Source organism: Vipera berus (assembly GCF_964194415.1).
Source record: "Vipera berus genome assembly, chromosome: 1".
NCBI lineage: Eukaryota > Metazoa > Chordata > Lepidosauria > Squamata > Viperidae > Vipera > Vipera berus.
The window spans coordinates 253,049,516-253,077,394 of NC_138202.1; the positions used below are offsets into that span (position 1 = coordinate 253,049,516).

Genomic DNA, 27,879 nt, shown 5'->3' on the forward strand with positions numbered 1-27,879 from the left:
GGAGAGATCACCTGGTGTCCTACTTTCCATCTCTGTTTTGCCATTACTATGTATATAACAGAGTTAAAGCTGAAATAACCTCTTTGGGACTGTCCATGCTGATTACATACAGGACTGAACTGCCCAGGAAAGTTCTCTGCCTTTTATTATATATATTACCAGGTATATATAAATAATGCAAATTCTCGCTAAGCACTTGCCATACAACTCTCCAGACTTAATGATCAATGAAACATACCAGACTTAATGATTGTTGATAAGAAAGATTTTAAAAAGTCTGGCTAGTAGCTGGAGAAAGTAGAATAGAAGAAAAGAACTGGAGAAAATCAAAACATGCAAAGAGCTGGAAACAGAAACAGTATAACTGGCAAAAGTAAGCAAATACGGCACCAATAGCAACAGGCTCCTTAAGTGCATTCCCAAAACAACTTGAATACCATCCGCATTACCAAAATCACCATCGGTCAGTTGCAAAAGACAGCTTTACATGGAACTGCCTATGTTAACCCCTTCAAACACCAGCATCTGCCTATCCCTATTCTTGGGAAAATCTCGATAGGTGGTTGTTGTTAGTTGCGAAGTCGTGTCCGACCCATCGCGACCCTATGGACAACGTTCCTCCAGGCTTTCCTGTCCTCTACCATCTTCTGGAGTCCATTTAAGCTCATGCCTACTGCTTCAGTGACTCCATCCAGCCACCTCATTCTCTGTCGTCCCCTTCTTCTATTGCCCTCAATCTTTCCCAGCATTAGGCTCTTCTCCAGTGAGTCCTTCCTTCTCATTAGGTGGCCAAAGTATTTGAGTTTTAGCTTCAGGATCTGGCCTTCTAAAGAGCAGTCAGGGTTGATCTCCTCTAGGACTGACCGGTTTGATCGCCTTGCAGTCCAAGGGACTCGCAGGAGTCTTCTCCAGCACCAGAGTTCAAAGGCCTCAATTCTTTGGCGCTCAGCCTTTTTTATGGTCCAACTTTCACTGCCATACATTGCAACTGGGAAGACCATAGCCTTGACTATACGCACTTTTGTTGACAGGGTGATGTCTCTGCTTTTTAGTGTGCTGTCTAGATTTGCCATGGCTTTCCTCCCGAGGAGCAAGCGTCTTTTAATTTCTTGGTTACAGTCCCCATCTGCAGTGATCTTGGAGCCCAGGAAAATAAAATCTGTCACTACTTCCATTTCTTCCCCATCTATTTGCCAGGAATTGAGAGGGCCGGATGCCATGATCTTGGTTTTCTTAATGTTTAGTTTCAACCCAAGTTTTGCACTCTCCTTCTTCACTTGCAACAAGAGGCTCTTCAGTTCCTCTTCACTTTCTGCCATTAGAGTGGTATCATCTGCATATCTTAGGTTGTTGATATTTCTTCCAGCAATCTTAATTCCAACTTTTGATTCATCTAGCCCTGCCTTTCTCATGATGTGCTCTGCATATAAGTTAAATAGGCAAGGCGACAGTATACAGCCTTGCCGGACTCCTTTCCCAATTTTGAACCAATCAGTGGTTCCGTGTCCAGTTCTCACTGTTGCTTCTTGGCCCGCATATAGGTTTCTCAAGAGACAAATAAGATGGTCTGGTACACCCATCTCTTTAAGGACTTGCCACAGTTTGTTATGATCCACACAATCAAAGGCTTTAGCATAGTCAATGAAGCAGAAGTAGATGTTTTTCTGGAACTCTCTAGCTTTCTCCATGATCCAGCGTATGTTGGCAATTTGATCTCTAGTTCCTCTGCCTCTTCGAAATCCTGCCTGTACTTCTGGTAGTTCTTGATCCACATACTGCTGGAGTCTAGCTTGTAGGATTTTAAGCATAACTTTACTAGCATGAGAAATGAGTGCAATGGTGCGATAGTTTGAACATTCTTTGGCACTGCCTTTCTTTGGAATTGGAATGTAAACTGATCTTTTCCAATCCTGTGGCCACTGTTGAGTTTTCCAAATTTAAAATGAGGACCCAGATTGTTGGGGGCAATAAGCTGACTTTGTAATAATGCCGCTTGGGGTGTGTGTGAAAGCCCTAACAAGCAGGCATATACATAGAATGAAGGCTACTGCTAAGCTTGTAAGCCGCCCTGAGTCTTCGGAGAAGGGTGGGATATAAATGTAATAATAATAAAAAAAATTTGCTGGCAAATTGAGTGTAGCACTTTTACTGCATCGTCTTTTAAGATTTTGAATAGCTCAGCTGGAATACTGTCACCTCCACTAGCTTTGTTGTTGCTCAGCTTTTCTAAGGCCCACTTCACTTCACATTCTAGGATGTCTGGCTCGAGGTCAGTGACCACCTCATTGTGATTATCAGGGACGTTAAGTTCGTTCTTGTATAGTTCTTCTGTGTAATTTTGCCACCTCTTCTTAATCTCTTCTGCCTCTGTTAGGTCCCTGCCGTTTTGGTCCTTTATCATGCCCATTTTTGCATGAAACGTTCCCTTCATCTCTCCAATTTTCTTGAAAAGATCTCTGGTCCTCCCTATTCTATTGTTTTCTTCTATTTCTTTGCACTGTTCATTTAAGAAGGCATTCTTATCTCTTCTAGCTATTCTCTGGAATTCTGCATTCAATTGGGCATATCTTTCTTTTTCTCCCTTGCCTTTCGCTTCCCTCCTTTCCTCAGCTATTTGCAAAGCTTCCTCAGACAGCCATTTTGCTTTCTTGCATTTCTTTTTCTTTGGGATAGTTTTGGTTGCTACCTGTTGTACAATGTTGCGAACCTCTGTCCATAGTTCTTCAGGCACCCTGTCTATCAGATCTAATTCCTTAAATCTATTTGTCACCTCTACTGTATATTCAACAGGGATATGATTTAATTCATACCTGAGTGGCCTAGTGCTTTTCCCTACTTTCTTCAGTTTAAGCCTAAACTTTGCAATGAGAAGTTGTGGTCTGAGCCACAGTCAGCTCCTGGTCTTGTTTTTACTGACTGTATAGAGCTTCTCCATCTTTGGCTGCAGAGCATATAGTCAATCTGATTTCTTTTTTTTTATTGAAAAGTTTTAGAGTACATTTTATCTTTAACAATCCCCCCCTCCCCCCACCCCTACCTAACCCTCCCTATCCCTCCCTCCCATTCCCCCTCCCCCCCCCCGACTTCCCAGAGCTAAGTACAAGGTATAAAAACAAAAAACAATCATAAACATCCATATGCTAAAAACAATAAACTATTAATTCTATCGCCCTCTAGCTCATATAAAATGACTACAAGCAATACTAACGTTACATATAAAAAAAAGGAAAAAAGAAAAGAAAACTTATTCAAATGCTAAGTGAAACTTTTTAGTCCCATATTTGTTCTGAATATAATCAATCCACTTTTTCCACTCCATAATATAACGTTCTTGCGAATGATCTTTCAAGTAAGCCGAGATCTTTGCCATTTCCGCCAGGTCAGAAACCTTTAGAGTCCATTCTTCTATAGTCGGCAGTTCCTCCTTTTTCCAATATTGACCTATTAAGAGTCTTGCTGCTGTAATTAAATTCAACATCAACTTAATGTCCACAACAGTAGCATCTGTAATTATGCCTAGCAAAAACAATTGCGGACAAAACTTTATCCTTTGCTTAAAGATCTTTTGCATATTCCACCAAATTTTTATCCAAAAAGCCTTAACCTTTTTGCAGGTCCACCATATATGAAAATAGGTTGCATCTTCACCACCACATCTCCAACATTTAGGTTGATAATTCGGATACATACTTGCAAGCTTTTTAGGATCTAAATGCCATCTATAAAACATTTTATAAAAGTTCTCTCTTAAGTTTTGAGCTTGCGTGAATTTTACGTTCCTCACCCAGATCTTTTCCCAAGTGTCCATTGTAATAACTTCTTGAATATTCTGGGCCCATAGTCAATCTGATTTCTGTGTTGACCGTCTGGTGATGTCCATGTGTAGAGCCGTCTCTTGGGTTGTTGGAAAAGAGTGTTTGCTATGACCATCGTATTCTCTTGACAAAATTCTATCAGCCTGTGCCCTGCTTCATTTTGTACTCCAAGGCCAAACTTGCCTGTTATTCCAGTTATCTTTTGGCTTCCTACTTTAGCATTCCAATCCCCCATGATGATAAGGACATCATTTTTTGGTGTTAGTTCTATAAGGTGCTCTAGGGCTTCATAGAACCGGTCAATTTCATCCTCTTCAGCACCGGTGGTTGGGGCATAGACTTGGACTACTGTGATATTGAATGGTTTGCCTTGGATTCGAACTGAGATCATTCTGTCATTTTGAGGATTGTATCCCAGTATTGCTTTTCCTACTCTTTTATTGACTATGAAGGCTACTCCATTTCTTCTGAGGGATTCTTGCCCGCAGTAGTATACCTGATGGTCATCTGAATTAAATTCACCCATTCCTGTCCATTTTAGTTCGCTGATACCTAAGATGTCAATGTTCAGTCTTGTCATCTCTTGTTTGACCACGTCCAGCTTGCCTTGATTCATGGATCTTACATTCCAGGTTCCTATGGAGAAAAAATCTTTACAGCATCGGACTTTCCTTTCACCACCAGACATATCCACAGCTGAGCGCCCTTTCGGCTTTGGCCCAGTCGCTTCATTCTTTCTGGCGCTACTAGTACTAGCCCTCTGCTCTTCCCCAGTAGCATATTGGACGCCTTCCGACCTGAGGGGCTCATCTTCCAGCGTCATATTGTTTTGCCTTTTGGTACTGTCCATAGGGTTTTCATGGCAAAGATACTGGAGTGGGTTGCCATTTCCTTCTCCAGTGGATCACGTTTTGTCAGAACTCTCTGCTATGACCTGTCCGTCTTGGGTGGCCCTGCACAGCATAGCTCATAGCTTCATTGAATTACGCAAGCCCCTTCGCCACGACAAGGCAGTAATCCATGAAGGGGTCGATAGGTGGATAAAATGCTAAATTATTGGTGCCTTCAAGTCAATGTTGTCTCCTGGTGACTGCCTGGACAAGTCCCTGCAGTTTTCTTGGCAAGATATCAGAAGTGGTTTGCCATTGCTTTCTTCTTAGAGCTGAGAGATTTGGCTGGCCCACGTCCACTCAGTTGGTTTTGTGCTAAAGCAGGACAAGGACTCCCGATCTCATATTTGCAGCCTGGTGCCTTAATCCCTACACTAAATTGGCTCTCAAACTGGAAATTACCTACAGAAATTTTCAAACACTGATCTCCTGTAGTGTCAATTGACTCTTCTTTCCTATTAATCATCTACTTGGTCCAGAGCTGTGCTTACTGCATTCTGTACTGTGGTAAATAAATGTTGCTTTCAAACTGAAAACAGGAGTGCTGCTGTTAAAAATGCCTCCTAAAATTAGCATACACACATCCCTTTTACTCAGAGACAACTCTTTCTGCATTCATACCGATATGTTGCTTGCAATCTTGATTTTATTCCTTGAGCACCTAGGTAAAGAAAACCTCGCCCTGAAAAGTTAGAAAAAGGTTACAGAAAGAAGTGCTGCTAATTAGAGGAAAGAGCATCCTCTTCCAAGTCATAATGCAATTAATCAGAAGCAAAATGGGAATACAAACATAAGCAAATTCAAACTAATTAGCATTTGCTGATGGAACATGTAGCTGTCACGGCGACTAAGGATATTAAACATAACTAGCATTTAATTTGATTGCTGTTTCTTTTTTCATTGCATTCGCCACCTGCTCAGTGTGAGTTGGATAAGCCCGCAGGGTAAGAGCCAAAGACAAGGCATCAATTGGGACAGACTTCCTGCAACACTAACAAAACATCCCCGTTTACACTTACCCCCTCCCTCTATTCATATACCCTTAATTCAGTACTTTTAAGACCAATAGAAAAAAGAGCACAGAGGGAAATGAGAATGTGCCAGCTGTTCTTGTAAGAATACAGTTTCTGGAAAGGATCTGAGAAAAAACATGTTGCTATGCCAAGCTGAAACAGTCACCTTACCCAGTGTAAGAGCTTAAGTGGTTAGGAAATGAAAAGAAGTTCAATCCACTTGTAAGAGAGAACACACAGATCTCAAATATGAGGATTGGGAGGAATCCTGGATCAGGGTGATTCGGAGAAACCCTGTTGTGTCAGTGACTTGGTTCTGGCATCAGCGCAAATGGCCAAACTGAACTTCCACCAGGATATTGGGTGTCAAGAATCCCAGGAGATGCTAGATCCTGGAACAAAGGATTAAAGAGTTAGGGCACTGCAAGTTAGAAATTTTACAAAATGAACAATGCAAAGTCTTACACATTCTAAAGCAGGTGTCTTCAAACTTGGCCCTTTTATGACTTGTGGACTTCAACTCCCAGAATTCTTGCCTGGCTGAGGAATTCTGGGATTTGAAGTCCACAAGTCATAAAAGGGCCAAGTTTGAAGACCCCTGTGCTAGATGGTGCCCAGCTTTGGAGAAGGCTGATGTGGAGATGTGACTCCAGCAAGGCAAAGTCACAAGAGATTCCCCCAAGGTTGTGCTAAAGCCGAGATTCTGCAAGGAATTCCCAGGATTGTAGTTCAAAATATTCAAAGGCCACCAGGTTAGAGAAAATTATTCTAGTATCACGGAAGAAGAAAAAAATTATTATCTTTTAGGGAAGTTATTAAATAACTATTCATAGTTTTAGAAGTTTTTTAAAAATTACTATTTATTCTTTGCTTTCTTTTATGTGTTTATTATTTGGTATTTTAATTTTGTTAAACTTTTGCCCACTTTTGCTCTTTTTACCTTGGGTGTATACATATATGTGTATGTATATATACACACAGATACACATACCAAGTAACAATACAATGGAGATTTCAATATCAAATAATTTAGCTTAAGACCAAAATCTGAAACAAAGACCTTGATGTATGTCACATATTCTTTCATCTCTTCCTAATGCTATTTTTTACCTTTGAATGGAAAAAGCACCCTTCACTTATAAAGAAGATGCTCTAGTTGTTTCACGTGGAGTAATAAATACAATACAAGCCATCACTGTGCAGAAGCCAACTTCTTAAAGAGTGAGAATACAACAGGAACAGGAAAATGCTCAGAGGAACCATAAAGATGAATCATAAAGTAGCAATGTGATACAGGAAACAAATACAATAGAGATGAATGCTAAAGCTGCATATACTGTAAAGTAAACCTAACAACTTTAACATCTTCCCCTTTTTATGTTCATCAAACAACATGAAATTTTGGATGAGAACCAGTAACAACACTTCTTATAGGTTAAGTCTGTTGGGTGGTTGTGAACATCTGCCACTATGGATGAAGACTGGCCCTCTTTGCACTAAGAGTTTCTCTGACCTCGCTGAGGCTGCTGGCTCTTCTCACCACTTACTGGGACGTTCTGCGTTTGACTGCCATCAGATATGCCGGCTCACTAAGGACTGTCATTAACACTGGTCTGTGGCATCAACACAGTGCATTCCCTATTGTCAGTGGGAAAGTGTGGCCCAGTAATACCAGGTGAGTCAGGCTTGTCCACTGGATATGGAGAGTCAGGCTGCTCAGCCATACGCAGATCCTCACGATTGCAATGATACAGTATTCCATCAACGTCCACTAGATAGGAGCGTGGTGCCACCTGTTGTAAACAGATACCCATTTTCCAATGAACTGTTTGATCTCCAGGCAGCGGTTTCATACAAATTCGTTCCCCAATATTCAATTCTGGCAAATCTCTGGCTGATTTGTCACATCTCGCCTTGAATACTTGTCTCTTAACTTTTCTGGGACACCTTATATCACAGAGGCTCAAGCAACTTATTTGCCACTGGTAAGGAGTTCCTTGATCTCCTTGACATCAGTCTCTGTGCCAGACTACTGTCCATGCCCTCGATTGGTGTATTTCTCCAATGTAGAATGGCCTTCCATGGGTCTTTACCATCACTTTGCGCTTTCTTGCATAAATTCTTAACAATCTTCACAGCTGATTCAGCTTTGCCATTAGCTTGTGGAGGACATGGTGAGGAAGTCACATGCTCAAACTCCCACTCATCAGCAAATTTCCGAATTGAGGGCCATTATCAGAGATCACTTTATCTGGTTGGCCATGATGTGCAAACTGAGCCTTGTTATCTCTCAATGGTAGTTTCAGCAGACAAGTCAGGAAGAAGTTCAATTTCCCAAATGACATCATGGTTTCTTTTTGTTGCAAATATGCATATTCATTGCAAGTGGGACAATTGCTAACGAAGTCTTTATATTAGGCCAGTAAAGAGTATCATGAGCTCGTCTGTAGTATGCTTCACCCCCAATGTGGCTTGAGTGTATGCGCAATAACACCTGTGCTCTAAGTCACTTTGGCACTGTGACTCTTGAACCCTTGTATAAGATACCATTTTGTACACTGATCTCATCACTGAAGGACCAATATTCCCTCACAATTGCAGGAACTGCCTCCTTCTCATCTGGACACCCATTTAGAACGATAGCCTTCAGTGTCTGTAAAGCTGCATCAGCGTCTGTGCGCTGCATGAGCTGACGTAGCCATTGATTTGTGATGTTAAGACAGTCTGCTTGACTGACTTCAGCAAAGAGTGTTTGTTCCTGTTGCAACAAACAAACCATATAATGCTTGTGCTCTCCTCCAGGTGTCACCTGATCTGATGTAGCCCGGCTCAAGGTATCACTGATATAGGTCTTCCGGTGGCTGCGCGGCGCCGGAGACAGCCTTTTCGGGCTGCCCACGGCTCAGCTGAGTAATTTTCACCCGAAACAGCGCCGATCAGCTGTTCGGGTGAATTGGAAGCCCCCTCCTCGGGAGAAGAGGAGGGGGTGAGGCCCCAGGTAGGGGTCGAGTTCTCCGGGGCCGCCTGAGCTTGTAGCTTGGGCGGCTGAAGGATCGAACTCCCCCGTAGCCTGGGTCGCTCCCAGCTGGTCAGCGTCTCTGCTCCGGATTTCTTGGAGCAGAGCCAGGCGTTTGCGACCACCCCTGCCTGAAGGAAAGACTATGGAATAAAAGGAGCAGGCAGAGCGGTACAAGAGGAAAAGGTGAAGAGGATTATTATAATTTACTCTCGAGCTTGATGGATTTTTTAAATTTAAAGTGAAAGTGCGTCATAAGTGAAAGTAAAAGATGGCGGCTAAACCTCCTTCAAAAACTCTTCGGAGTGCTGGAAGTTCTCCGGTGCAACAGACATCGTTGCAAGCCTTGCTTCCTCCTGCTGCATTGACATCGAAAGATTTAGAAGATGCCCTTGAAAAGCATGCCCAGGTAATTTTAGTAACATTGAGTGATAAACTGGCGAAAATGGAGGAGAGAATAGATGAGAGGATGGAAGAGAAATTTAGTGCGATGAGGGTAGACATTTTGTCTATAGTGGAAAGTGTGGCTGAATGTGTACAAGGCTTGGAAGAAAAAGTGGAAGATTTGACTCAAAAAAATGCTGTACTAGAAGTTAAGGTATTGGAGAATGAAGATAAAGCGGACAGAGAGTTAAGCCTTGTTCAGTTTTACCAGATGCAGTATGCTATTAGAATTAGGGGCTTAAAAGAAAATATTAAAGAAGATCTAAAACAGCTGATTTCTGAAGCCCTGGAAGCAGTATTGGGTCAGCCAGCATCTGAAATAAAGGCATGCATGGATAAAGTTTTTCGTGTAAACTCATGGATTGCCAGACAGAGGAAGCTACCCAGAGATGTGGTGGTTTATTTTACAAAAAGAGAAATTAGAGATGAAGTAATTCAAGCTGTCTATGATACTAAAGTAGTGGTTGCTGATCAAGAAGTTTTGGTTTTAAAGGAAATTCCTCCAAAGATTTTAAGGAGAAGAAAGGACTTTGCATTTCTGGTGCAGGAACTTAAACAACGTGACATAAGGTTCAGATGGGAGATCCCAGTAGGGCTGGTGGTAATGCATGAAGGTAAAAGATACCGTCTGGTTACTGTGGCACAGGTGCGTGAATTCTACAATAATGTTTTAAAAGCAACCCCACTATCACTTCTGGAAGCAGCAAAGGGACCTGGAGAAGGAAAACTTCAAGAGGCTGAGGATGGACAGACAGAGGAGAATGGTGCAGGAGTGGATCAAACTACAACTTTGTTGGCTGATGCTGGAGAGCAGAGGGTGACGCGTGCTGCTTTAAAAAGAGCAAAACAAATAAAAGAACAAGACCAGCAGAAGTTTTTGGAATTTTCAAAGCGCACTTACAGCGAGGCAGTGGGAGGAGCGCGGCCTAAAGGCGGCAGGGCCATTGGTGAGGTGCTCCAAAAGCTTCGGGGCGATAAGAATGGCGACTAAATTTTTGACTTGGAATGTTAATGGATTGAACTCGCCTCAGAAGAGAAAGAAAGTTTTTTTATATTTAAAACAATTTAAGACTGATGTTATATGTTTGCAAGAAACGCATATTAGGGCTATGGACCAAAAGCTTTTATTGAACTCAAGACTGGGTACGCACTTTGTTGCCTCTGCAATGAATAAGAAAAATGGAGTGGTTGTTTATATTAAAAGTGCCATAACAGCGGACGTAATTGAAGCAGATAAGCATGGAAGATACGTAATGATAGACTTGTTGCTAGAAGGCAAAAAAACGCTTTTAGTTGGACTGTATGCCCCTAATCAACAACAACAACAGGCTGACTTTTTTAGTTTACTTCATACAAAGCTTACCCAGTTGGATTACAAATCGTTTATTTTTATGGGGGATTGGAATGGTGTAGTGGACGTACAGATGGACAAGGCTGGTTTTTTTAAGCGTATTCCGTGTCATGCCAGATTGCCTAAGTCTTTTTTTGAAATGAAGGATGATTTGGAATTGCGAGATATTTGGCGTGACATACACCCGCATGAAAAGGATTATACCTTTTTTTCTGATAGACATCAATCTTTTTCTAGGATTGATTTTATTTTGCTGACTAATGATTTTTTTTCAAGGATTAAAAAGGTGAAGATCTGTGCAAGAGCTATTTCTGACCATAGCCCAGTATGGTTAGAGATTAATAAGGACAACAGAGATAGGCGCTCGTGGCGCGTAAATGAGAATTTGTTTAGAAACCAGAAAAATGTTGAAGAGTGTAAACAGCGAATGAAGGATTTTTTTGAACTTAATATGAATAAGGATACTTCTATGGATATGGTCTGGGATGCTAGCAAGGCCTATATGAGAGGAGTGTTGATATATATGAACAATAAACATAGACGTACTTTGGAAGCTAGAAGGAAAGAATTGGAGAATGAAATTAAGGAAAAAGAGAATGCTTTGATTTTGAATCCATTGGATGTGAAGACTAAGGAGGTTATTAAGCTATTAAGAGGACAATTTGATAAATTAATGGCTGATCAAGTGGCAACCAATTTGAGGTTTGCCAGGCATAATACTTTTTGCAATGCTAATAAGCCAGGTAGATGGCTAGCTTATAGACTAAGGAAAAAGCAGAGGGCCTCTAATATAGATAAAATTGAACACAAGGGAAAAATAGTGTTTCAACAGGATTTTATTAAGGAAGCCTTTGTGGATTTTTATTCTAAATTATATGCCAAGGAGAAGATTAATGAAAAAGACATTGATGAATATTTGGAGAATGCTAGCATCCCGGTGCTTACACAACTACAAAAAGAGGAGATTAATCAACTGATTACAGAAGAAGAAATATTTACAGTAATTAAGGCGTTGAAGGCTGACAAAGCGCCAGGTACAGATGGTTTGACTGCGGCCTACTACAAAAATTTACAATTAGAGATGGTTAAACCGCTAAAGGAATTGTTCCAGACAATCCAGAGAGGGGGAAAGGTGCCTCCATCTTGGAGAACTGCCTTTATCTCTTTGATTCCGAAGGAAGACCAAGATGCTACTCAAGTAAAAAATTATAGACCGATATCATTATTAAATACAGACTATAAGATATTTGCCAAGGTGTTGGCTAACAGATTGATGAGGGTTCTGCAACGGGTGATTCATGGGGATCAAACTGGGTTTATTAGTGGTAGGCAAATGAAAAATAATGTGAGGCATATAGTAGATGTGTTGGAATTTTTGGAAAGGAACAACCAGATCCCTGCGGCGCTAATTTTTTTAGACGCTGAAAAAGCTTTTGATCAATTGAATTGGCAATTTTTGATGAAAGTTTTAGATAAAATGAATTTTGGGGATAAATTTTTGCAACCAATTAGGGCATTATATCAAAAACAAACGGCCCGAATAATAGTTAACAATAGCCTGACAGAAGTATGTAATATTGAGAAGGGCACAAGGCAAGGGTGTCCGTTATCGCCCTTGTTATTTGTGTTAACATTGGAGATATTATTGGTAAAAATACGAAATTCGGAAATAATTAAGGGTATACAGATTAGAGATCAGGATTATAGATTGAGGGCGTTCGCAGACGATCTGGTTGTTACAGTGACCCAGCCGGAGAGTTCTGTTGTGGACCTGATGGAGATAATAATGCGATATGGGAAGGTTTCTGGATTTAAAGTTAATGTGCAAAAAACTAAAATTTTGGCTAAAAACATGACAGCATCGCAAAAGGCCCTTTTAGAAGGATTAACGGGATTTGAGATTGTCAAAAGGGTTAAATATTTGGGGGTGTTTTTGTCGCCCTCTAATACAAAATTATATAAAAATAACTATGAAAAATTATGGGGAAAAATCCAAAAAGAAATGGAGAGTTGGGAAAAACTGCAATTGTCTTTGTTGGGGCGAATCGCAGCAGTAAAAATGAATGTCCTGCCTAAATTTTTATTTTTATTTCAAATGATACCGGTTCTTAAGAAAGACTCTAATTTGGAGGAATGGCAGAGAGGTATCAATAAATTTGTCTGGGCAGGGAAAAGGCCACGAGTTAAACTTAAGATTATGCAGGATACTCGTGAAAGAGGTGGTCTTAAAATGCCTAATCTTAAATTATATTATGAAGCTGCTGCGTTAGCAGGTATAAGTGATTGGATTAATCTGACACAAGAGAGATTATTAAATCTTGAGGGCCACGACTTGTTGTTTGGCTGGCATGCATATTTGTTGTATGATAAGAAGGTAGATAATGTGTTTAGAGTGCATATTTTAAGACAGGCATTGTTGAGAGTTTGGAAGAAGTACAGACATAAGTTAGATTGTAAGATACCATTGTGGGCAATTCCAAAACACGCAATAGAAAATATACATGCTGGTTTCAAACATGATGTGACTACGTACAAGGAGATTCTAAGCCTGGAAAGAAATGTTTGATGTTTGAAGCCATATAGTCTCTTGCGAGACGAGAAGATTGTTCAAAATTGGTTTCAATATACTCAGCTACGGGCCAGGTGGAAAGAAGATCAGAAAAATGGTTTTACAATGACTGATGAAAATCTGATAAAGCAAATTAGAAATCAGGGTTCAGCACACATTAAACGGATATATCTTGCATTGATAGAGATTGATTCAGAAACAGAGCTTGTTAAGGATTGTATGATAAAATGGGCCCAAAATATCCAGGAAGTTATTACAATGGACACGTGGGAAAAGATTTGGGTGAGGAACGTAAAATTTACACAAGCTCAAAAGTTAAGAGAGAATTTTTATAAAATGTTTTATAGATGGCATCTAGATCCTAAAAAGCTTGCAAGTATGTATCCGAACTATCAGCCAAAATGCTGGAGATGTGGAGATGAAGATGCAACATATTTTCATGTATGGTGGACTTGTAAAAAGATCAAGGCTTTTTGGATAAAAATTTGGTGGAATATGCAGAAGATTTTTAAGCAAAGGATAAAGTTTTGTCCGCAACTCTTCTTGTTGGGAATAATCATGGACGCTACGGTTGTGGACACTAAGTTGATGTTAAATTTAATTACGGCAGCAAGACTCTTGATAGGTCAGTATTGGAAGAAAGAGGAACTGCCGACTATAGAAGAGTGGACTTTAAAGGTCTCCGACCTGGCAGAAATGGCGAAGATTTCGGCTTATCTGAAAGATCACTCGCAAGAACGTTACATTATGGAATGGAGAAAATGGATTGAGTTTATCCAGAATAAGTATAAGGTTAAGAAGTTTCATGTAGCATTTGAATAAGTCTTCCTTCTTTTTTCTTCTTTTTCTGTTTTAGTTTTTCTATATATATTTAATATTATTAAGGATTACCCTATCCTATATAAGCTATAGAGTGATGGATTTTAGAGGTTATGGTTGTTAGTATATGGTTGTTTATGATTCTTTTTTATATATATACCTTGTATTTAGCTCTGGGAAGTCGGGGGGGGAGGGGGGGAGGGGGGAGAGGTAGGGGGGGAGGGAGAAGGGAGGGGAGGGGGGACTGTTAAAGATAAACTGTATGTTAAAACTTTTCAATAAAAAAAAAAGGTATCACTGATATACATTTCACATCCTGTCTTATAGACCAGGGGTCCCCAACCCCCGGTCCATGGTTCAGTACCGGTCCATGGCATGCCAACAACCGGTCTTCACAAAGAAACAAAGCCCCATACACAAGATGCAGGCAGCACACAAAACCACGCACCCTCCAATCCATGGAAAAACCTTTCTCCACGGAACTGGTCCCTGGTGCCGAAAAGGTTGGGGACCTCTGCTGTAGACAATGTTGAGGTTGCAATGCTGCAATGTAAGAGTCATGCTCTGCAAACGCTTGGGAGCACACAAAACGGACTTCTTGAATACGGCTATTAGGGGCTTGTGACCAGTTTTAGCTCTGATTGTATTCCGGCAATAAAGATAATGATGGAAATGCTGGCAGGCAAATACAATACATTCCTTTTCGATTTGAGCATAATTTAACTCAGCAGATGAAAGAGCCTTGGACACATATGCAACTGGCTGATCTTCTAGCAATAGGCAACATCCTAGGCCATTTTTGCTTGAGTCACTTTGAATTGTAACAGGCTTTGTGACATAGTATTTCAACACCGGAGCAACAGTGACCAAGCATTTTTATCTCCTTTATTGCCAGGTCGTGATTGGGAAGCCAGTGCCAAACTGCATCTTTGTCCAGCAGACGTCTCAAGACTGACACACTTCAGACAAGTGCGGCAGGAATTTTGCTAAGTATGTGACAAAACCGATAAATCTCTGCACCGATTTGGCATTGGCAGGCAGCAGCAGGTCCACAAAGGCTCTAATTTTATCTGGGTCAGCTTTTAAGCCTTGTAAGGACAGGATATGTTTATAGAAATGGACTTCTTGCACCTTGAACTGCAATTCGTTTGCACTGAGCCTCAGCATCACCTGCCTACAACGGTCGAGTAGTGCTATTAGCTTCTCTTCATGGTCATGCTCAGCTTCTTCATCTGTATCACCACAGCCAACTATGAGAATGTCATCAGCTATTGGTTCAATTCCACTGAGCCCACTCAAAAGTTCATGCTGCTTTCGCTGATACATCTCTGGTGCTACAGAGGTAGTTTGAGCCATCTCTTTTTGGCCCAAGTAGTCCAGAATGTGGTCATGTAGCTACTCTTTTCATCCAGTTTGCACTGTAAATAGGCATCTCTGGCGTCAACAAGCGTGAAAACCCATGCTTTGAGTAGTTTGTGCAAAGTGTCATGAAGTGTTGACATTAGGTAGTGTGACCGTTTCAGGGCCATATCCAGAATCTTGGGACCAGTGCAGATTCTGATCTTCTCAGCTTCATAATAACAACCATATTGCTTATCCAATCGGTAGGCTCAAATACTGAAGTAATACGTCCTTCAGCTTCATACTTGTGCAGTTGCGCTTTGACCTGCGGCTTAATGAGTATTGCCACATTGTGTGGGGCACATTGTACTGGTGAAATGGCAGGATCAAGTTCAAAGTGAACCTCTCCTGAGACAGATATTATGGGGCCCTCAAACATCACATTGTAGACTTGGAGGATTTGCTGTTTTGTCAGTGGCCCCGCCAAGGATTTTGAGGGGTGAATCTTACAGCTGCCAAATGTATATCTTTCATGTATGACGTTTCAGAGGGTCTGAAAAAGACTTCTAAGGCATCTAGGATGGCTTTAGTATCACTTTTTTGCTCCTCTGTAAGGGTTGTAAACATGGAGGCATTCGCTGCCCATCAGCCTCCTCAGTGTGGCTGCTTGCATTGCTGCCGGTTTGTCATTTAAGCCTGTGGCTAGGGAGTAATCCTCAAACTCTGCTCTGAAGTTGTCCCAGTTACTGCTGCAATCTCCACTCGCCCTCATTATCTCAGGCAGCTGCCAAGATGCTGATTTTCTGGCTTCAAATGCTCAGTTTTCAGGACAGGACCGCAAGTGCTAGATTGGCATGCACCAAATCTGTAGAGACAGTGCAGATTCAGTTGCTTCTGACACCATATTTCATGTGGAGTAAGTAACTACAATACAAGCCATCACTGTGCAGACGCCACCTTCTTAGAATAAGAATACAACAGGAACAGGAAAATGCATCAGAGGAACAATAAAGATAGAGTAGCAATGTGATACAGGAAACAAATACAATAGAGATGAATGATAGAGTTGCATATAAGGTAAACATAACACCTGTAACACTAGTCTCTTTCCCATCCCCCCTTAACTATTACAGCTTAAAGGACAAATATATATTTTCATTACCACGATGCCTCTTTTAGATTTTTAAAGATTCTTCCCTCCACAAACAACAAACCATCCAAAAACAACCTTCACAGATGAGTTCAAAGGAAGGGGCCATTATCCCAAAATCAAGCAAACGATGAAACCAAAATTTATTCTGAAAAATATTTAATTATGACAAGTATTTAAAAATCTAAATCTTCAGTGCCAGATATATGTACTAGACCATAAAAAACATTCATGAGTCACAGTGGTGAAATTACTGCTCCCACTTTAATTTAATGTGAGCAGTTTTAATAAGTGGAACACTCAGTTAATGCAAATTGATTTTTGTCTTCGCCAAGTGTTTCAGAGGAGAAGTTCGATGGTGGCTTGGAAATTAATATCACACATTGCTTGTATAATTAAACAGCAACCAAACAAGCAAACCTTTGACAATAATTACGAATCTCTATGAGAACAAAAAAAGTTTCTGCTTCACAACAGAGGTTTTTTTTTTCCTTTAAGGACTTAACAGAGAGCATATGCTGAGTGGTACAATCTTATGACCTTAGCAAAGCAGGCTATAAGGCTGGGGCTGACTCAACATTTCTGCATGAAGCAAGGAACAGTAAAAGTTTCCCTCTCCCACTCAGTACTTAAAAGATACTGGGTTAGGGAGCTAGATGTTCTTCAGCATGGTAGGCTCCTTAAATCAGCAGATTGGCCATCAGCCCTTCAAGGTAGGCCAGGTCAGAAAATAAGACAGCACACTGCATTTTATTGTTAAGAGGGCATAATAAGAGAATTTTGAAATCTGGTCAGTGTCTCTTTCCCTTCTTCTTAGTTCAAAGACACTAATAGTGGGGCAATCTTGAGTTTCTTTCTCACCTGCTCAAACTGATGTTTGTTGTTGCATTCCTTCTTCAAGGTTATCTCCAGACTCTTCTACACTATCACTCCTCTACACTAGCACATACTCTTCTAGTACTTATCTACTGCATCTTAACACTTGCTAACAAATGGTGGGGAACCCTGCAGCAACAACAATAAAACTAAATGAAAACTGTACACCTGACAAATTGAAGAAAGGATATTCAGATATTACTAGTGGAGCTGCAAGGAATTCTGTTTCCTGGGGGTATCCAATTCAGATAATGCAGACTTAACACTTGGAGACATGAGGCCTAATGGCAAAGGAACATGGAAAACCTCTTTCACAGTACAACGTAGGGGAAGCTGGCACTCATATGACATCTTCGGTTGCCTTCAGAATAAGAAAGGCATCTCCACATTAAGATGGAGTGGCTGATAATTTGTGGAAGAGGAACTAAGGGACATCATTCTTATACATTTTTCCTGTGTCCAGCTGACTGGATTTAGAAGACTACTGTCCTAGACAAGAAATTTTGGCTGTTCTAGAGGCACATGGATTTTTCTACTATTATTGCTTGCAAAAAGAAAGTGGAAATGGCTTGCAAGAACAGATGTGGTTTTGCAGTTAAAATATTGGACTATGATGGTGTGATGCAGGCTCAGATTCCTGCACGAGATTGCACGGAGGCCAGAACGGTAATGGCAATCAATACATGTTAGTGCTTCTGAGATTATGAATGGGATTAATTTGCAATAGTAATCTATAATTATGTTTCTTCTATGATGAAAACGTTTTTATCCAGCAGGGCCATACTGAAGAAAATGCTATCCGTCTTATCTTATAGATTTATTCATTGTAGTTGTTGCTTTCAGTGATTTTGTGTTGGAAATCTCTTAACATCACAATTTCAAATCAGCATCTTTCCAGAGGAAAGTTCACAAACCGAGAAGGGAGAAACGCGCCCTACTCCGGGAGTTCAATATACGCCACTGCAAAATAGGTGCAACTGTGGAATCTTTCCGAGGTCGTCCCGACTTCCAGAAGCCCATCCGGCTATAAACTGAGACCAATCTCTCAGATTGGATGGCCCACAGCCGCTGACTTGCCTCTTCTGCGCCTCCGGAGGAACCGCCAGCGGAGACCCGGAGGACTTCGGCCTACAGCCGCCAGGTCCTCCGAGGCCTTTCTTTCCAGCAGGGGACGCTGTTGCCTCCGACAAAAACTTCGCTCCGCCTCGGCTGCTGCCCTTTGATCCCTGCGGAAAAGTGGGGAAAGGACGGGCACGGAACGGGGCCGCGCGGCGGGGTTTTGGTTGCAAGCGCCGGGTGGAGGCAGGTAGTGTGGCAGGCGGGGTCATAGAGCGGCCAGGCAGGCGGGCGGGCGCTGCTCGGCCCCGGGCGAAGAACCAGCGCTTTCCGGTTCCCTCTACCTTCTGGGCCGGAATCGGACGCAGGCCCGCTAGGCAACCGGGCAGAGGGCGGGGGTTACACACGCGGTGCTGGATCTGCTGCGGAAGTTTTACAGTCGGGATTGCAGCGCGGTTTTAACCGTGTTTACGGTAGGGTTCCCTTGAATTCGACCTTGGCGCTTGGCATTGCCCTCTGCGAAGTTTATATATGCATATACGTACATACATACATACATACATGCATACATACATACATACATACATACGCGCACACACACCCCATCAAAAACCAGGGGCATTTGACCTCCGTGGCATTTGTTGTTGGATCCTTTGTAAGATCAGGGAATGAGAAAAATTAGGTAATACCAATGATGCTTGAAATAGTCTGGTCTCTTGTACACGTTTCTTCTTCTTATGGGTGTACTGTATTCTGCAGGTCATACTGCGCGAGACTTAACAAGTAAATTCAGTCAGTCTAGTGTTGTATTAATTTAAGGTATATTAGACTGTCCTGAGGGTTGTATGAATACTTCTATGCTGCTTTTAGGGTTCCGTGTAATCGCTGATGTTTAGAGCTAGATAGAAACTTGCTTGCAGTCCACAGCATAAAGTTACAAGCTGAAAACTAAATGGACTTGCTTCTGCTGGGAGGCCTACTGCCTACTCTTTTGATCTTTGGTCATCTTGGCTTATTTGCAATAACAAATAGGGATTGGTTAGGTAGACAGGAAGGCCTGGAGGAACATTGTCCATAGGGTCGTAATGGGTCGGACACGACTTTGCAACTAACAACAAGGTAGAATATAGAGCTTATGTTTCCATGATGAATTGAGACCCCTAATTTTAAGGTTGGTCCTTGTCTGCCCATTTCTGAAGAAGCCCTCTCTGGATCCAGGGGATTATTACAGACCGTAATACTTCTGTTTTGGGTGAAGTGCTGGAGAAGATAATATTTGTACAGTTCAGATATTCTTGGAGAACACTTAATTTTGTTGATCCTTTTTGATAAAGGATTTAGGATTGGTTTTAGGACAGAATGAGTTTTGGTCTTGGAAAGTAGCTTGCATCACTAGGCTTGTAAATTCTGTGGGTGCCATAGAGGACTAATTTCCCCCAATGCTATTTATATATATGATGATCATCCGGTGTTTGGGGTGAAATGTCATCAGATGTTAAAGACATGCTGATAACTTCATGATACCTAAATCAAGAGAGAACAGGCAAATTTAGAATGAGTATCTAGATTCTGTTACAGGATAGATGGGTGCCAGTGAATTGAACTGGAATTCCCTCAGGACAGCTCATGGTTCAAATTTCAAGGAATGGGAATTAGTGGATCTGCCTTGAGTGAAATTTGATTCCACTTCTGTAGTTTTTTATTATTTTGGCCAGGGTGTGGACTCAAGAGTTTGAAAACTTACAATAGTTTCAGATATTTCTGGAATAGTAATTGATACTGGAGGACCAACTGACCTTCCAAGGAACACCATACCGAAATATCTTGCTGCATTGACAAATATCTTTCCTGCATGTGGAAACCTACCTGCTCTTGTTCACACTCTGGTTGCCTCATGTTTAGATAAGCGGGAGGACTGGCTATGCACACATTGCATCTTTATTGGAGCAACTGACTGGCTACCAATTAACTACCAAAGATCTTGGGTTTGACAAAGAGTGCCCTTGAAAACTTGGGAGCAGGATACCTAACAGTCTGCTTTTGCCTTTATCTGACAGGTTGGTTACTAAGGTGAACAGAGGCAGCCCTGTTGTGCATCCGGTACCATAACTGACCTACAGTTATTTTGCTGTTATTCATAGGTGGGCATTCTTTGTAGTGAAAGCCTTGGGATTTATTTTTTATCCATTTTCAATTTTATACTTCTTTAGTTTATTATAATTTATTTACATTGTTTCATGGTAAACTCCTTTAAATTGCCTGCCCAAGAAGAAATAAATTATTAAATAAATAATGTGTAGTTTTGGCTTTCTTTCCTAAGAAAGTTTGAACAGTCGAAGCAGGATGTCACACTGCTTCATTTCAAAATCTAAACCTCTTGAGAGAAAAAAATATGAAGATTTCATTGAGGTCTTCCTGCTGAACCCATTTTTCAGAATATGCTTCATCACGGTAGACTCAAATCAATCTTTGTTACAGTCATAGCTGTATAACAGTAGATTCACAGATAAAGTAATAGATTTATCCCACTAGTCTTCAATGCCTTGTTTATGAATAGTGTTTGTGGACAGAGCATGAAAAGGATACTTATTTGCTGGTAAGTTAATGTAAGCCACTGAATTATTGTGAATGCAGTAATACAGAATTTAGGCTTATGATTTTGTGGGCATTGTAGATTTTTAGGATATAAGTAGTACCTGTTGATATTATGTTGCCTAACCCTGCATAGGAAAGCCAAAGAACAAAGGTCTTTAACTACTTGGATTGTGGGTAGATGATTTTTATGTCTAAGATTATAATCCAGTCCCTGGCATATAAAAAAAATCACATCACAAGGCCAGACATTTGTATTCAGAAATAAATTGAATGAATTCAGTGCAACATTCTTTAATGAGTTCAGAATTTTGTGGATCCCATACCTTCCTATATTGTTTGTTGCTTTAGAACAGGGGTCTTCAAACCTCGCCCTTTTATGACTTGTGGACTTCAACTCCCAGAATTCTTCAGCCAGCCACACTGGCTGAGGAATTCTGGGAGTTGAAGTCCACAAGTCATAAAAGGGCCAAGTTTGAAGACTCCTGCTTTAGAATGTGTAAGATGTTGCATTGTTCATTTTGTAAAATTTCTAACTTGCAGTGCCCTAACTGTTTAATCCTTTGTTCCAGGGTATGCTATGACAGGGTATAAATTGCTTCTTGGCGCTTTTAGAAATCTAAATGACTGGCTTGGACTTCTGGTCAAATCTCCTCACAAACTCCACTCTCCCTGGAGGACTTTTCTTTGTGCTACAAGCCAGCATCCCAGAACAGCAATTCTTCTCCCCAAACATTTCTGTGTTTCTCCCATTCAGCAGCATGTATTTTTAATACCATGGTCAAAAAGTGTGTCAGGGATTTCGGTCCGACACAAAAGTAACAAAAGCTCACATAAAAATGTGAAAAACTCTGTGGAAGAAGACTTGGAAGAGGAAGACACTGACGAAGAGATAACTGATTCCGAAGATGAGTTTGAAGATGATCCCAGCATAGTGAAGAATTACAAAGACCTTGAGAAAGTAGTGCAGTCTTTCCGATTTGATGTAATCTTGAAATCTGGTTTAGATATTGCAAGAAAGTAAGTCTAAAAGTTTAAAATCACTTGTAAGCAGGGCTTTTTCCCCTCATAGAATGCTCAGAACGGAGTTCCGGCACCTTTTTTGGATAGAACCTTGTAGGGTAGGCAAGGCGGGTTGCATGACATGTGTGAGTTCCGGCACCTTTTTCTTTTACAAAAAAAGCAGTGCTTGTAAGTAAAGAGATTACGAGGTATAGCTAATGATACTTTGTTTAATATTGCTAAGTGCAAGCTAGTTAAAGGTTTCCCTCTTAGGAAGACTGTTAATATACAATCAATATATTGGTTTTGCTAATACTAGTATGTTAAAGACAGTATTCTTCATAAGCCTTTCCCAATCCGGTGCTGGTTGTAACAGCATCTGGAAAGCATTAAGTCGGGAAGGACATTTAAAATGACACTTGTAGCTTGTGATTAAAATCCCTATGAAAACAGACTGGTCAGTTAAATACTGTAAAATTGGCTATAATAAATAAATACAACTATTAGCATCAGCTGATGGTCATTAAAAAAACAAAATAGCTCTTAATGAGACTACTTTTCCAACTTAATTTGCAGTCGGTTGGCCATTCCTTTAATTAAAGCTTCCAGATGCCTTGATGTGCATGCACATTTCTTGCTTAGACTTTGTCATTTGTTTCAGGGTTTTGTGTATTTAATACACATAGCAAATAGCTTTGAATGAAGAGCAGAAAAATTAGGCATGTGTTATTTTAACCATTGTTATTTTACTTGCAGAATGTAGCAAAACAGATTTAAGTAGAAATTGTTCTTGATTTTTGATCACAAACCAACGGTTTCTACAAGTGATCAGTTGCTCACATGATAGGATTGGCATTTCCATCTGAAAGCTGTTTTTAAAATGTATATTTAACTTGTTTTTAATGACATATTTTATAATTGGGTTCTGTGAAATGTTCCTTTTCAGAAAACCTGAATGAGCTTAATAGGATTTGCTTCACCAAAAGTACGCATAGGATTACAGCCTTATTTAGCTTTAAGAAATGCAACATTGATTTTCTTTCTGTAAAAGCTTTTATTACAGTATAGCTGTATAGTGAATCAGTTGCACTAGAGCAGAGAAATGCTAAAGGGAAACATTGTTATCATTTATGTTAATTGATATGATTTAACCCAGTGTTTCTCAGCCTTGGCAACTTTAAGATGTGTGGACTTCAACTCCCAGAATTTTGGGAGTTGAAGTCCACACATCTTTAAGTTGCCAAGGCTGAGAAACACTGATGTAGCTGTCTATACATACGCTGTAGCGGTAGAAAAGATTATTCTTAGTATTTATTTTTGTAAAAAATATAGCAAGAATATTAAATATAAAAATGGGTTCGTTTTGTTTTAAAGCAAAGTGGAAGATGCATTCTACAATGGTGCGCTTAGACTGAATGGAGAAAAATTGTGGAAGAAAAGCAGATCGGTAAGACTCTTTGAAATTCACGGTATAACCTCAACTAACATGAGAAATCATGGGTTAAGATTTAATTCTCACTATTGCAGAGTGAAACAGGATCACATCACTACATAAAAGACATTTTTCTTTGCAGCATTGAGACCCAAGATTATTAATTTTTTGGCCATTTGCTTATTTTTATTTCTAGAACTATTTACATATTGATAATCAGCTTATTAAAATAAATTGCATGTTGTATTGTACAACCAATATCATATTTCAAAAACATTGAGCTGGTTCAGTGTATCTCTTAGACATAATTTAATGTCAGATGAACTGGAGTAAGTTCATCTAAAATTTGGGGCATGCAACACTTCTCATTCTTCATACAATTTCACTTTCAAAAAAATTCTGGCTTGTTAATTTGATCATTGTGTTAAACTAGAACTCTGTTTTAATTGTAAGTAAGGAAGAAGGTTAATACTATTATTTTGTTGGGTTTTTTTTGGGAGGGTGCTTCTGCAGATATCTGGATGGCAATGTTGATAGATTACTTAACATTATCTGCAAATTGGAAATTATGGCTTGTTTCTCTATTAGTCCTGTCCAATTCATGGCTTGGTGTGCTTTTGATCAATAAACCAGTTTTTAGTATACTGATAGTTAAAAATCCAAAGGGGAATACATTAGCATGCACTCACATTGTGCTTTTTTCTTTACTGAGCCAGAATTCTGGCTTACTTAACTAAATCTGAACAAAGGCAATATGGTTTCAAGCAGACTTTCATCAGATTCAAAGTGAGCCACTTTCAACCACAAGATTGTTCAAATAAACAGATTATATCTCAAGCTATAATTTCTGGTTTGCATGGATCAAGAATTCAGGAATTTTTTTTTAAAGTAGAGCTAACTGAGTAAAAAGAGGATAAGGGAGAATGTGCAAATTTATGATTTCTCTTGAACTTGTGCAGATAATTATACCATAGTTTAGTGTTGTACAAGTAGGTCTCAGTGTGGTTGATCAATTTTATGAAATGGTTGTACTCTTTGAATTCACATGTTTTTAAAGTGATGTTTCTATGGAAGATAGGGTAATTGGCTATGGTTTGTTGGAAATGGGCAACTGAAATTTTTGAACATATATTCTAATATGTTCATTAATGAAATAATGTATAACAATAAAAGAGGATAAACCCACCCAAAGTGTAGCTGTCTCCTATATTCTGCTATGTTGTTGTTAGTTGCGAAGTCGTGTCCGACCCATCATGACCCCATGGACAACATTCCTCCAGGCCTTCCTGACCTCTACCATCTTCTGGAGTCCATTTAAGCTCACGCCTACTGCTTCAGTGACTCCATCCAGCCACCTCATTCTCTGTCGTCCCCTTCTTCTCTTGCCCTCAACCTTTCCCAGCATTAGGCTCTTCTCCAGTGAGTCCTTCCTTCTCATTAGGTGGCTGAAGTATTTGAGTTTCAACTTCAGGATCTGGCCTTCTAAAGAGCAGCCAGGTTTGATCTCCTCTAGGACTGACCAGTTTGATCGCCTTGCAGTCCAGGGGACTCGCAGGAATCTTCTCCAGCACCATAGTTCAAAGACCTCAATTCTTTGGCACTCAGCCTTTCTTATGGTCCAACATTCACAGCCATACATTGCAACTGGGAAAACCATGGCCTTGACTACATGCACTTTTGTTGGCAGGGTGATGTCTCTGCTTTTTAGTATGCTGTCTAGATTTCCCATGGCTTTCCTCCCCAGGAGCAAGCGTCTTTTAATTTCTTGGCTGTAGTCCCCATCTGCGGTGATCTTGGAGCCCAGGAAAATAAAATCTGTCACTACAGATGTCACTGTTCTGCTGTAGTTCTTCCAAAAGAGCCTCTTCCATTTTTGAGCTTTCCTTGAATGGAATTTTCCTTTTCTCTATTTTACACAAATGAGGATTAGTGTCTAATCAGCTGCACATGCACTAATCTCAACTGTGCACACACCACCTCACACTAACAACCCTAGCTTGCATTACACACAATCTGGTATCAATTTATAAACCATACTACATGAAAATCACATTCAAATTTGTACTAATCATAACCTTATCAGTATTCAAAGCCTGCCAGGAGTAACAGTAGATAGTGTAATCAAGGCTATTTATTTATTTATTTTCAGCTGTTACCAGCATTGGCCTTAGGAGGCATCTGTATTTTTTTCTGAGTAACAGAGTAATGTGTTATCTGTCTGGGTCCATGAGCTTTCTCCCTGACTTCCTTGAAAGAGGAGGACCTGGCTATGGGTCTTATGCCTTCATCACCATTTGTAGACTTCTACAATGGACTATACAAGGGATTGCTGCCTTTATAGACATCTTATTTCAGTTGTTCCTCAGAAGAAGCTGCTGCCAATGCGTCATCTCAGTGCAAGTTCTCTGGAACAGCCTGTCTCTAGTACTGAGACTGGTTCTCTAACTGATAGACCTCCCAGAAGTTGGAGAAAACTTTTGCTTTGGACATTGTTGGTTCACCATTGGCACGTTTTTCTTCTTCTGTATATGAGTATATGATAGTTATTTTCGGGGTGTGTGTGTCGAAGCACATTGTATTGTCCATTTTACTAGAGGCTGTAGCAAATTTTAATACAAACGTATTATTTGTGGCTATAAATTGTCATAGATCTGGTAGATTCAGCACATAGAAATTCAGTTAGCAATAGCAACCACAATTTAACCATAGAATAATTTGATTCCTAAAAACCTCCAGCGATGGAGCACCCACAATACCAGGAAGCAAGTTGTTTGGTTGATTAATTGTTCTCACTGTCAGGAAATTTCTTTTATTCCAGGTTGCTTCTCTCTTTGATGAGCTTCCAGCCATTGCTTCTTGTCCTGCCCTCAAGTGCTTTGGAGAATAACATGACCCTCTTTTTTCTGTGACAATCCCTCCAGTACTGGATGACAGCTATCATGTCATCCATAACCCTTTTCTTTGTTTGGTTAAACACATGTAGTTCCCTTAACTGATCCCTCATCATTTTTGTTGCTCTTCTCTGCACTCTTTTCTAGAGTCACAGCATCTTTTTTGTATCTTACTGATCAAAATTGGATACAGTAGTCCCAAGTGTAGACTCACGAGTGCAGCATATGATTTATGGTGTGTCATATTACTCCTGTAGCTTCTTTATTGTGATTCTAAGTTTCACGGATTAGAAATGTCTGATTTTGGGTTTACAACTTTTTCTTATACATGCATACATTCTTAAGGCACCACAACATCCTCGAATCAGAATTTATACCACAAAAAAGTACACCTATTAAGCAGTCAACTTGGCAGCTTTGCTTCAAGCTTCAAAATGGTGGGAATGAAAGCAGTCAAATCAATGTCAGGCAAGTTATTCATATAGTTGCTCAAGGAAAAAACAACCAGGGTAATTTTTTTCTCCTCCCCCCCCCCCTTTTAGGTAAAGGTTGGGGATACATTGGATCTCATTCTTGGAGAAGACAAAGAAACAGAAACAGCCGTAGTTATGCGAGTTGTTTTAAGGAAAGCATCTGAGAAGAATGAGAATGATAAATACAAAGTGGTGTTGAGACGATGGAAGAACTTAAAGGTGCCCAAGCAGGATGTATTGAAGTGAATAATGCATGTTATGATTGATTTCCTGTGAGCAATCACATTTATTGTATAATATATATTTTTTGTTAAACAAAGTTTTTTTAAAGGTTATGAGATGGCATGCCACTTTCCTTACTATAAACATTACTATTTCTATTTGTTCCATAACTTTCCAAGTTTGCTGTTTTCATTTCAGAAGGAAAAAAAATATTGTTCCTGTGAGAAATAATAAAAGTCAAGCCTGATCTTAAATTGCCGTGGCTGTTGCTTAACCACATGACTCAGAAACTCAAATGCTAATCTTAAGGGGAAGAATTACCGTATTTTCCGGCGTATAAGATGACTGGGCATATAAGACGACCCCTGACTTTTGAGAAGATTTTCAAGATTTTTCGTCTTATACGCCGGATAATACTTACATGCCAGTTGCCAAGTGTCCGACACAAGCCCGATTCAGCCCCGTCTGATGCAAATGGTGCAAAGCCACGCGCTCTTCCAGGCCAGACTCTGCAAACAGCACGCCAGAAGCCGCAACCACCGCGGGAACTCTGAGTCCCCGCCTTTCGGCAGCCTGCACAGCCAAGCGCGATCTGGCTTTCAGGTAGCATTTGCAGACGGAGCAGCCGCCACGTCTGGAGCCAAGCCCCGTCCAGGAGATGGTTGGCCAGGCGGGCCCGGAAGACGCGCTAGAGAGCCGGGCTTGGGGCGGCCATGCCGAGGCCAGCTGGCGAGGGCTGCTGCATGGTCTGCGGGCAAGAGGGGCACCAAGTACCGCTGTTCCGCACTCTGTGACTGGGCAAGCGATTCTTCCGGTCGGCGCGGGTTAGGCGGTGCCTCGGCAGGAGCAAAGGTGCTCCCTTCCTACTGTCGAGCAGCGCGCCTCTGGGGACCGCCTGCCCCTTCTCTTTTCGGGGACCTGACAGCC

General features: G+C 40.6%; 1 protein-coding gene across 1 annotated transcript; it reads left to right on the top strand.

Annotated features, from left to right (window-relative positions):
- Nucleotides 1–20,261: 20,261 nt before the first annotated feature.
- Nucleotides 20,262–27,206, top strand: MTRES1 (mitochondrial transcription rescue factor 1; the record flags this gene model as incomplete). Its single annotated transcript, XM_081329198.1, is given in 6 exon segments — nucleotides 20,262–20,282; nucleotides 20,284–20,314; nucleotides 20,317–20,397; nucleotides 21,505–21,952; nucleotides 23,309–23,381; nucleotides 26,800–27,206. Coding segments are annotated over 6 exon segments (831 nt in total). The 3' UTR covers nucleotides 26,977–27,206.
- Nucleotides 27,207–27,879: the final 673 nt, after the last annotated feature.